At 40.5% G+C, this 12,733-nt stretch overlaps 1 protein-coding gene across 1 annotated transcript in view; it reads left to right on the forward strand.

Annotated features, from left to right (window-relative positions):
• Positions 1-12,733, forward strand: part of FREM3 (FRAS1 related extracellular matrix 3) — a 108,233-nt gene that overhangs the window by 65,612 nt on the left and 29,888 nt on the right. Inside the window, 2 exon segments of the mRNA XM_024977562.2 lie at positions 2,589-2,735; positions 9,709-9,939. Of these exon segments, the coding sequence (XP_024833330.1) occupies positions 2,589-2,735; positions 9,709-9,939 (378 nt within the window).

Raw genomic sequence — 12,733 nt, forward strand, 5'->3', positions numbered from 1 at the left:
TTACATTGTAATTGATTGTAATTACATTACAATGTAATATCAAATACATTATCAAGTTATGTTAGGCAGGTAGCCATAGAAGCTAAATGCTTACGACAATAAAGCTATTTGAAAATGGCAATGGAGTAGTAGAAACAAAAGTATATGTAATATTACACATTTTCATTGGGTAATTATTAAATATTTAAGATCAAATATCTTATTTAGTTTAATCTTTTTCCAAGTTCAGGGTCATAAACCACTAACATTTGACAATGGCTGCTACTTTATCCTTCAGGATTTGATTTTGCTTACTTGAGCATCTGCTTTTATTAAATTCATTTTCACAGTTGTCTTCAAGCATGTATAATCTCTTCTTTAGGGTTTTAAAACTTAATTTTAATTTTTAAATCATTGTATTTTTGAAAGAATTAGTAAATCATTTATATCAAAATGAAATATTCCTGAATACAGTATTTAGATAAAATACTTATTGTATGATTCCTTTTTTTCAACCTAATAAGATATAATTGTGAAACATAAATGCATTATGCCTTTCAAACTCAGCAAACTATAAATTCCACATTTGGTTGTTTTTCTCTGTTATTATTTTAATTATTGCTTTTTAAATCATTCCTTTTCCAAAATTCACCTTTTGTTCACCCAGGCGCTTTCCTTGTCCTAGTGGGTCCGGTCAGTGCCTGTTCACTGACTCCTGTCTCCTTCTTCTTGTTTGCTTCTGCTTTTTCTTTTTTCTTTGCAAACTATACTGCCTAGCTCAGTGCCTGGCACATGGAGGGTGCCTGTTGCTCCCTCTTTACCCCCATCGCCTATTATGAGCTTACATTGTCTTTTTAGAACATTCAGTTCAGTTACTCAGTCTTGTCCAGTTCTACTACTCTATTGCTGCAGGAAGACCTGCAGCACACCAGGCTTCCCTGTCCATCACCAATTCCCGGAGCTTGCTCAAACTCATGTCCATCTAGTCAGTGTTGCCATCCAACAGTCTCATCCTCTGTCAGCCCCTTCTCCTCCCACCTTCAATCTTGCCCAGCATCAGGGGCTTTTCAGATGAGTCAGTTCTTCGCATCAGGTGGCCAAAGTATTGGAGCTTCAGCTTCAGCATCAGTCCTTCCAATGAATATTCAGGATTGATTTCCTTTAGGATGGACTGGTTGGATCTCCTTGAGGTCCGAGGGACTCTCAAGAGTCTTCTCCAACATCACAATTCGAAAGCATTAATTTTTTGGCACTCAGCCTTCTTTATGGTCCAACTCTCACATCCATACATGACTACTGGAAAAAGCATAACTTTGACTAATATGGGCCTTTATTGGCAAAGTGATGTCTCTGCTTTTTAAAATCCTGTCTAGGTTTGTCATAACTTTTCTTCCAAGGGGCAAGTGTCTTATTTCGTGGCAGCAGTCACCATCTGCAGTGATTTTGGAGCCCAAGAAAATAAAGTAACTGTTTCCATTGTCTTCCCATCTATTTGCCATGAAGTGATGGGACCGGATGCCATGATCTTAGTTTGTTGAATGTTATATAATGTACACATTCCACATCGCCAATAAGGCTGACCATCAGCAGAGACCTGTGACCTAGTGTGGGTGAGACAAAATCACATAGAGACCTTATAGCCTTGTCTGCTGCCCTCTACTTGCATAATTTTTAGACTTTTACACATCCGAGTTCAAGACACAGTACTTGGTTTCTATAGTGATAAAATAAGAAAATATAAATTGGGCACTGTCTTTAAGGAACTTCTAGACCAGTGTGCGAACAAATGGATACACAAATAATACAAAGTAGTAAATCAGAGGGCAGAAGAAGAAAGCCAAGCAAAGAGGCAAGGAGAAAGGAAGCAAACCAGGGAGGCAGCAACGGAAGGATGGAGGTGTCAAGTGAATTGAATTTAAAACTACCAAGCTTGGGACTTCCCTGGTGGTCCAGTGGTTAAGACTTTACCTTCCAGTGCAGGAGGCACAGGTTTAATCCTTGGTCAGGGAGCTACGATCCCACATGCCTTGCCACCAAAATGCCAAAACATAAAACAGAGGCAATATTGTAACAAATTTAATGAAGACTTTAACAATGGTCCACACAAAAAAAAATCTTTTAAAAAATAAAATTAAGCTACCTAGTTTTAGTAGTAGTTTAGTTGCTAAGTCCTGTCAGACTCCTGTGACCACATAGACTGTAGCCTGCCGGGATCCTCTGTCCTTGGGATTTTCCAGGCAAGAGTACTGGAGTGGGTTGCCATTCCCTTCAGGGAATCTTCCCAACCCAGGGATTGAACCCAGGTCTCCTGCACTGCAGGCAGATTCTTTACAAATTGAGCCACCAGGGAAGCCCTTTAGAATTCTGGTGCCTTAGGCCTTTCAGGAACAGAGCCACAGTAATAATCCCACATCAAGCAGGAGAAACAGGGTTCTAAATGGTGCTCACAGCACTCTAAAAAAAAAAGCAAAGCCCTTTTCCTCTCTATATAAAAATGAGCACTTACTTTTAAAAACTCTTGACTTCAGAAGCAAAATGCAAACTTCAGTCATTCATATTTTTTCATCCAATAGTTCATCTAACACCTGTTTGACCCCTGTCAATTACAGGAGGAAATAAGCTAACAAATCAACCTTTCCGCCTCTCCTGGGCTCGGATTGCATTGGAGAAAGAGTATTACATTGTGGATGAAGACTCCACGTTCTTAGAAGTGACCCTGACACGCAGAGGATCCCTTGGAGAAACATCCTCTATCAGTAAGTAACTTTGAGTTGGTTGTTGGCAAAAGGTAACAAAAACATGAAATTAAGGCTTAAAAATAAGTATAAGAAAATAGATTGGAAGAGAATCAGTAACAGATTTGGGGGAACTTCTAAAAGATTAATGTGTGGAATTATGCCATGGTTTTCACTCCATGTGAGTTACAGGTTTATATACGGCAATTTTTTCTTCTTCTATTTTCCCCCTTTCTCTTTCAAGTTGAAGGACTCTAGGAAAATTAAGACATTTCACAACCATATACCACAGTCCCCAAATCACTTTGCTTCTTTCAAAATTGTTTTTAAGCGTAGAATACATTATTATGCTCAGTTCTAGCTATTTCTTTTTAAAAATTATTTATGAGTACATGACACATTACTGTGTTTATTTGTGGCTATTTCTTTTGATTATATATAATTGTTTCCACCCTGCCATTAGGTTATAAATTCCTCCAAGATATGTACAGTGTGAAATTTTTCTGTGTTCTACAAAGACCTAAGCTTCTTTGGGGTAGATGGATATATAATGCCTACATAATACATTGCATTATCATCACTAATAATCAACAGTAATTGCTCTAATGATGCATTACATTTTTATAACATCTCTAGCTGCCAGAAATTTCAGAGATCATTTTATCTTTTTCATAATCTGTTGTGAAGACAAACAGAAGACAATAAAATGTCTTCATTTTACAAGCGGGCATTGTGAATTTCCGAGACCTTTGGGGGCTAATTAGAGTCCTGCCAAAACCACTGGAGAGAAGCCAGGAGGCAGATGGCTGAGAACAGGCAATCAAGGAAAGGCAAGCTTTTCCCAGGTCTGTTCTCCAGGCTCGGGGTGTCTGAGTTGGGACAGTTCTAGGAGACGAGGTCAGCCAGAGAGCACCATGATTTCTGCATGGCCCTTGGTCTCAGTTACTACCCAGAGGTTACTTCATCAACACACAGTGGAACTTTCTGCCAAGAATTTCAGCTGAAACACGCTTCCCTTCTCTTGTAGGGTTCTGTCTCCACAATTCTTTATCTTGGGCATTTCTCATAGGCAAAGATTTGGGTTTTTATGTCAAGAGGTATTTTCATATCCTGTCTGACTCAGGGGGAAAAAACTGTCCATCTTGCCAGAGTCATTTGAATATTTGTAGAGGAACTAAACTCCTCAGAGAGGTGCAAAGGTCTTCCTATCTGATTCGGCATCTCCTTATACACTGTCTCCATGCCCTGCTTCGTTGCTTCTTCAGAGCACTAACCATCCCTGACAGGCATCTCAGGTCCAACTGTCCTCTGTTTCCCTCAGCAGATTTCCAGCTCCAAAAGGGCAGGAATGACATCTTGGGTGATGGCCAACCCTCAAAACAGCCTGGGACATATGGTAGTCACCCAATATTTGTTGTTATGCAAACTACAGTAAGCTCTTTTGTTCTCTAAAATGCCATCATTTTGTTCTCTTAAAATGACATCAGGGACTTCCCTGGTGCTCCAGTGGCTTAGACTCCACACTCCCAATGTAAGAGACCTGGGTTTGATCCCTGATCAAGTAACTGGAGTCCACATGTAACTAAGACCTGATGCAGCCAAATAAATAAATATTAACAAACAAACAAACATATCAAACCACAGAAGAGAATCTATAAAACACCTTACTCAGGGCTCTAGGAAGCCCTCCTAATCCCCTCACCCTACCTGATGCTGGGGTTAGTAGTCTAAATGTTAGCAGAGTGCCAAAACCTGTTACTGAACACAGGGTCCCGCTGCTCACCACTCAAAAGTCAATAAAGAAGCCAGGTGAGTGAAAAGAAAGGTTTGCTTTATTTTCGACACCAGCAACAGTGGAGGTGGGAGGAGGTGCTGATGCCTGTCCAGAGACCAACTGCCCCCTGACAATCTGGGGACAAGAGCTTTTATAGATAGAGGGAGGGGGCGACAAAGAAGAAACAGCCCAGTCGGCTCTGACAGTCTTCTTGAAATTGGTCGTCAGTGGTCTGACCATCATCGTCTTGATTGTTTTAAGTACAGTTAATCTTCAATTGGGGTTTCCCTGGTGGTTCAGATGGTAAAGCATTTGTCTGCAATGCAGGAGACCCGGGTTCAATCCCTGGGTTGGGAAGATCCCCTGGAGAAGGAAATGGCAATCCACTCCAGTATTCTTGCCTGGAAAATCCCATGGACGGCGGAGCCTGGTAGGCTACTGTCCATGGGGTGGCAAAGAGTCGGACACAACTGAGCAACTTCACTTAACCTCAATCTTCAATTCCAGAGTGGATTTGTTTCCATTTATTGAGGCCACTTCTCAGAATTGTGGCACCTTATGCCATTGCTGCTGTCTGGTCAGCTTGTTGTTGACTTCCTCCTTTTGGCAGTATCTATAAGGCAGCTCCCAGGATATGGCTTAGAATATTATCTATAGCCCTTGAGAAGGAACTAAAGGTCCTTGACTTTACATGGTCCCTAGCACACATGGAATACTCAATAATGTTACCTGCCATTATTCTTTCATGGCTTTCATACATCAGAATTGAAATCACCTCTTTGTCTCCCCCACAGACTTGTAAACCCCTCAGCGGTAGTGGCAACTGGACCTGATTCAGTGTTATATCCTTAGCACCTGGTAGCCAGTACCGACCCAAAATTAAGCAAACAGCCACCTGCCTGCACAATGTATATGGCAGTGCTCACTAGCTCTGTTTAAACTCTGGCTGAACCCTGAAGAAAACAGTATGGAAGTTTCTCAGGAAACTAAAAATAGAGCTACCTTATGACCTAGCAATTCCACTTTTGAGTATGTACCTAGAAAAAATCAAAAACTCTAATTCAAAAAGATACATGCACCCCAATGTTCTTAGCAGCATTATTTACAATTGCCAAGACATGGAAGCAAGCAAAGTGTCCATCAAAAGATGAATGGATAAAGATGTATTGTGTATACATGTGTGTGTGTGTGTAGACACTATGCATATAGACAAGTTAGTGAATATAACAAAATAAACAACTCTGATACAGAGAACAAATTAGTAGGTTATCTGTGGGGGTTGGAGCAGCATAGGGATAGAGGAGTAAGAGATACAAACTATTACATGTAAAATAAGCTAAAAGGACATACTGTACAACATGGGGAATAATGCCAATATTTTATAATAACTATAAATTGAGAATAACCTTTAAAAATTGTGACTATTTTGCACGTGTACATTATTGTACATATGTAACCTATATAATGTTGTACAGCAATTATACTCCAATTTTTTAAAATGAGAAAAATAAAGTGTAGCCGAGGATGTACCCCTCTTCCATATCTTCTTCACCTCAACATGGGGCCAAAGGAGGCGCTTCAAAACTGGACATCCATTCTCAGGTACCAAACTAGGATTAATGCAGACTTTCTTCAACACTTTTGAAAAGTCAACTCCAGCTCTTCTATCCTGGAAATTATTTTCACACGTTAGAGCTTTGGGTGTCTTTTACATGAGATCAGATTCTCTGAGAATGAGACCAAGCCAGTGGCACAAGGAGCTGTGAGTCTCATTTTATGTAAAGCTTTTTCATGATAACTGGTGTCAGGCCATGATATCTGATTTCACACATTCAAAGAGTCTAAACCTTATAATGAGGCCTGAAGAGAGGAGACATGGGTGTTTGTGCTCCATTGGGTACTCATTCGGGTGTCAAAGCCAAATGATACTCGAATACTTTTTGAACATTCTGTGGAAAGGGGATGATCAATTCAGTCTTGAGGGGATACCATCTGCCACCCTTGTATCTCACAATGAGTATTTTTCTTGATTTTTAAAAACTTATTAATTTTTGGCTGTGCTGGGTCTTCATTGCTGCTCGGGCTTTTCTTTAGTTGTGGCGAGTGAGGGCTACTTTCTAGCTGCTGTATGCCAGCATCTCTTTGCAGTGGCTTCTCTTTTTGTGGCGCACAGGCTCAAGGGTGCATGGGCTTCTGTAGTTGCAGCATGTGGGCTCAGTATTTGTGGTTCCTAAGCTCTAGAGCCCAGGCTCAAGAGTCGTGGCGCATTACCCTAGCTGCTCTGAGTCATGTGGCATCTTCCCGGATCAGGGATAGAACCCACGTCTCCTACATCGGTACGCAGATGCTTTACCACTGAGCCACCAGGGAAGCCCCTTGATTTTTTTTTTATGTATTTATTTATTTATTTATTTTTGGCTGCCTTGTGCCGCATGTTGGATCTTAATTCCCTGAACAGGGATCGAACCCATGTTCCCTGCACTGAAAGGTGGAGTCTTTACTGCTCACAGTGGGCATTTTAACACTGCTGTGTTGTTGGTCATTTGCTTCAGTAATTTGTTAATTTCTATTTCCTAACACTGCTGAAATCCAGTCCCAGCTCTCCATCTCCACCAACGGTGCCCTAATTGTCTGGAAAATTACTAACAATTTTCTTATCATCAAAAATCAGTAAGTACACAACATTGTAAAGTACCCATTATGCTTCGATTTTTTTAATGGTTAAAAAGTCACACATAGGGGAAATCCTTGGCAGTCTAGCAAGTGTGATAGGGCTCTGCGCTTCCACTGCAGAGACATGAGTTCAATCCCTGGTCAGGGAACTAAGATCCCAAATAAATAAATAAGTAAAAATGAAGTTTTTCTTTAAAAAAATATGACTACAAACTTTTTTTTAATCACACACAAAAGAAACACATCAGTAGATAAAGACAAAAAAATCAGTAAACACATGAAAAGTCAAGCCACCATGACTAAATGTCTGTCTGAGAAAATAACCTATAGTTATCCTCCCAGAAGGACTTCCCTAGTGACTCAGTGGTAAAGAATTTGCCTGCAATGCAGGAGATGTGCGTTCAATCCCTGGGTCAGAAGATCCCCTAGAGAAGGAAATGGCAACCCATTCCAGTATTCTTGCCTGGGAAATCCCATGGACAGAGGTGTCTGGCGGGATATGGTCCATGGAGTCACAGAGCCAGACTCGACTTAGAGACTAAACAATAAATACTCCCAGAGACTGCAGAAATGATCAGATACAAAATATTAACTCAAAAGTGCCCAGCCCTGTTGCAGTCACCAGGAGTCCTGCAGTGAAACAAACAGCCCAAGGTCTCTACCTCCATGGGGTTCAGATTCTAGAGTCCAGATGTTATAGCCATGCATTCCAGGAAACAACTCACACAGAAGGACGATGCAGATAGTGGAGTGCAGTTTATTACAGCAGCAGGCCCAAGGCAGAGTCTCCTCTTAGCCAAGGACCTGGACTGACTTTCGTGAAAACCTTATATACCTTAAGTGTACTGCTCAAGCCCACATCCCCAGATTCCTTAAACCTAGCCTGGAAAGTGTTAAAGGGATATACAATCAGGTTGCAGCCATGATTCACAATCGGAAGGGTCAGCTGGTTATACATTGTAGCCTACACCAGTGGGTGCCATAAAGATTACAAAGGTGATTGACTGCATATGGGATTATTACATTGTTTTTGGCAACGGGAAACCTTGTTATGGAATCTGGTGTTTATCAGTCTGGGAGGCCAGTTCGGCTGTAGGTATGTTATCCCCATGGCTACCAGGCACATAATCCAAAGCTCACTGAAAGTGCAAAATCGAGTTTCCTTCTTTTTCCACATGGAGTCAGTTCAGCCTGTTCCTCTTCTTGCTTACAGAGACTCTGAGCTTTCTGGAGCTGGGGCACTTTCTTACTCATTTCTGAATCCCAAGCAGCTGGCAGAGTGTGGCACATCAGATGCTCTCAGTAGACATGTGCTAAAATAAGGAAGTGAATGCCTGTTCCCTTTTTTTGTCACTCCTCTTTATGTCTGCCCTCTGCTTAGACACACCCTTTTAGCCAAAAGTAGTTTATAACTCTAGTTCGAAAAGATACATGTACCCCAGTGTTCCTAGCAGCACCATTTGCAATATCCAAGATGTGGAACCAGCCCAAGTGCCTATCAAAAGACAACTGGATTAAGAGGATGTAGTACATATATATATGTGAGTACATGTGTATACAATATTACTCAGCCACTAAAAAAGAATGAAATAATGCCATTTTCAGCCATGTGAATGAACCTAGAGAATATTGTACTTGGTTGAGTAAGTCAGAGAAAGACAAATACTGTATTATATCATTTATGTATAGAATCTAAAAAATAATGAAGTGAAGTGAAGTCGCTCAGTCGTGTCTGACTCTTTGTGACCCCATGGACTGTAGCCTATAAGGCTCCTCAGTTCATGGAATTTTCCAGGCAAGAGTCCTGGAGTGGGTTGCCATTTCCTTCTGCACGGGATCTTCCCGACCCAGGGATCGAACCCAGGTCTCCCGCATTGTGGGCAGACACTTTACTGTCTGAGCCACCAGCGAAGTCCAAAAATAAAAAAAATAATGAAATATATATATATAAATAATAATAAATCTAATAAATAATGAAACTATATTTAAAATAGAAGCAGACTTACAGATATAGAAAGCAACTTTATAGTTACCAAAGGAGGAAGGGAGTGAGGAAGAGTAAGTTAGGAGTATGGGATTAACAGGTACAAACAACTCTACATAAACTAGATTAGCAACAAGGAGTTACTGTATATCACAGGAAACTATATACCATACCTCATAATAACATACAGTCAGAAATAATCTGAAATATATATTACAGATATATGTAACTGAACTACTTTGCTATACATGGGAAACTAACACAATATTGTAAATCCACTATATTTCAATCAAAAAGAAATCTCAAAAGCGGCAGTTTCTGGTGGCTTTGTGGTTAGGATTGCAGACTTTCACTGCTATGACCTAGGTTCAGTCCCTGGTTAGGGATCTGGGATTTCACATGCCACACAGCCAAAATATATATTTAGCTCATAAGTGTCTGCTGGGAACATTAAAAGAAGCAATTTCTGTGCTGTTAGCATTTCATCAACAGTAGAACCCACGGTGAAAAAACTCCCTTCAGTTACTTGGCTTTATATTCATAGTTTCCTGATTTTTTTTTAGGCATTGTAACCAAAGATGAAACTGCAAAAACAGATAAAGATTTTAAAGGAAACATCCAGAAACAAGTCCAGTTCAATCCCAGACAGACTACAGCCACGTGGAAAGTGAGAATTCCATCAGACAATGAATATGAGGCTTCAGAGACCTTCCAGATCATTCTGACAAACCCTATCAAGGCTGTACTGGAGTTTCCAGAAATGGCAACTGCTGAAATTATGGACCCTGAAGATGGTATGTGATTCCTATTGGTACAATCTATTAATGTGTTCCTGGGTTCATTTCAGGCATTTATACCTCCACCAAGCTCCATAAGCCACTGGACACATTCATATCACTTAGGATTTCAAATTAAGTAAACCACCTCAGTTCAGTTCAGTCGCTCAGTCGTGTCTGACTCTTTGCGACCCCATGAATCGCAGCATGCCAGGCCTCCCTGTCTATCACCAACTCCCAGAGTTCACCCAGACTCACGTCCATCGAGTCAGTGATGCCATCCAGCCATCTTATCCTCTGTCGTCCCCTTCTCCTCCTGCCCCCAATCCCTCCCACCATCAGAGTCTTTTCCAATGAGTCAACTCTTCGCATGAGCTGGCCAAAGTACTGGAGTTTCAGCTTCAGCATCATTCCTTCCAAAGAAATCCCAGGGCTGATCTCCTTCAGAATGGACTGGTTGGATCTCCTTGCAGTCCAAGGGACTCTCAAGAGTCTTCTCCAACACCACAGTTCAAAACCATCAATTCTTCGGCGCTCAGCTGTCTTCACAGTCCAACTCTCACATCCATATATGATCACTGGAAAAACCATAGCCTTGACTCGACGGACCTTTGTTGGCAAAGTAATGTCTCTGCTTTTCAATATGCTCTCTAGGTTGGTCATAAGTTTTCTTCCAAAGCAGTAATTTTTCTTTGTTTTTAGGATCTTTGAATATTCAGGGATATAGGAGAGTGAAACAAACAGATAGGACTTTGCCAAGCTTACTTTAACAAATGCCCAAGTCCTCAGTCTCAGTACTCTGCACACTCAGTATGGCACAGCTTTGACCCCAAATGGCTAATCCTCAGGGCTTGCTCCATGTTCTCACAATTTTCTGGGAGTTCCCTACCAGATCAGGTGGGGATCTCATATATCCCTCACTCTGCTGGGTACCAGCCAACTGATTCACTTTAGCATGCATTCCACAAAGTTCTGTTATAGCTCTGCATAACAGTCTTGAATCCATCAGTTCTTTATTGGTTCATTCATTCAGCAAATATCTCCTCAGAAAAATTAAAAAAGAAAAGTCATTAGCCAATGATTGTGACTTTTTTCCTGCTCCTTTTTGTGAAAGTAGAATAGGCCCTAAAAGACAATTTTAGTATTCACATCTGAATGTTAATTAGACATATCGATTATCATGAGAACTGAAAGAATTTGCATATCCCCCAGAAGTGGGTGACTTAACTATCAGGAAGGAAGTCTTAGTTAAATGCCATAAGAATCGTTGAAGAATTCCCCATATCAGCATGTCCGAAACTGCAGAGCAGAAAATAGAATACAATTTATACAATATGGTCAGTAAACTTTCCATGAACCAAAGAAATCTAGGAAGCTTTTCAAATATCTCCTTTGAAGCATCATAATTCATACTAGCTTATTAGGTTCCGGAGAAAACTCTTCTACAAAGAAACCTGTTTAAACTAAGGCAACATTGTAAATCAATTATATCTCAATTAAAAAAAGAAAAGAAATCTGTTTAACTTTGTTTAATCAGTTTTCTCAAATTAGAATATAGATTTTTTTTTTAATTTGTTGTACCCAAGAAATATCTTTTGAAATCTTTAAGTTCTAGTTTTCTTGAAACACAATTTGAGAAACACTGTTTTTCACATGCTTGGCACTCCAGTAGACAAAAATAGAAAACACTGCCCTCACCACCAAATGAAGAGGTATTTCATTAGTTTTGTGATAATAATGCTTAAACATATTAATCAAATAAGAAAGCTACATGTGAGGGTGCATGCCAAAACCAGTGTTCTGAGCTAAGAAAGTAGAAAGATCACCATCATTTCAAACTATTAAGCTTTTCGTAGTAGCCAGGATTCCAGTTGAGGCTTGAAAAATACAATGGGATTTGGATTCATAGATGGATAGGAGCAGGCTTTTCAGAATGGGAAAATAGAGAACATGACTAGATAACTGAGTCCCAATGTATCAGTTTTTTTCACTTAACATTAATAACATTACTTTTAGCTTCTTCCATGATGACAATCTTTTGAATCAAGAGATGTCCAGACAGTAGAATACCACAGGGGCGGGTAGAATAGAATGAAAATGATCACCGGCCTTTTCCCTCTGTAATCGGGACCAGGGTTTTCTAAAGACTGACACCAGTGTCTGTTGAGATCATTTTAGGCAAGAAACTAAAGGGAAAAAAATTAACATATGATAACTAGATAACTCAACATTGAATTCTGGGTAAACTTGTAGTGAAGTGAAGTGAATTCAAAGTCAACCAGTCATGTCTGACTCATGGACTATACAGTTGATGGAGTTCTCCAGGCCAGAATACTCGAGCGGGTGGGGGATCTTCCCAACCCAGGGACTGAACTCAGGTCTCCCGCGTTGCAGGCGGATTCTTCACCAGCTGACCCACAAGGGAAGCCCAAACTCTTCATAGTAGTTCCAAAAGAAGAATGGATGGTGAACTACAGTATTTTTCCTCATGCGTCCATTGTCAAGAGGAAGAATTTGTGTATGTGCATATGGCGCAGTGGTAAAGAATCCCCCTGCCAAGAGACGCAGGTTTGATCCCTGAGTCAGGAAGATCCCCTGGAGGAGGGCATGGCAATCCTCTCCAGTATTCTTGCCTGGAGAATTCTATGGACAGAAGTACCTCGTGGGCTACAGTCCATGGGGTCGCTAAGAGTCGGAGATGACTGAGCGGACTGAGCACTGTTTGCGTATATATACATATATTATATATATGTATATATAATACAGAGGAGAGATTTCAGCCTATTAAATGTGGTTTGGTTCAGAAAGTCAC

This window comes from Bos taurus, chromosome 17 (genome assembly GCF_002263795.3).
Source record: "Bos taurus isolate L1 Dominette 01449 registration number 42190680 breed Hereford chromosome 17, ARS-UCD2.0, whole genome shotgun sequence".
Taxonomy (NCBI): Eukaryota; Metazoa; Chordata; class Mammalia; order Artiodactyla; family Bovidae; genus Bos; species Bos taurus.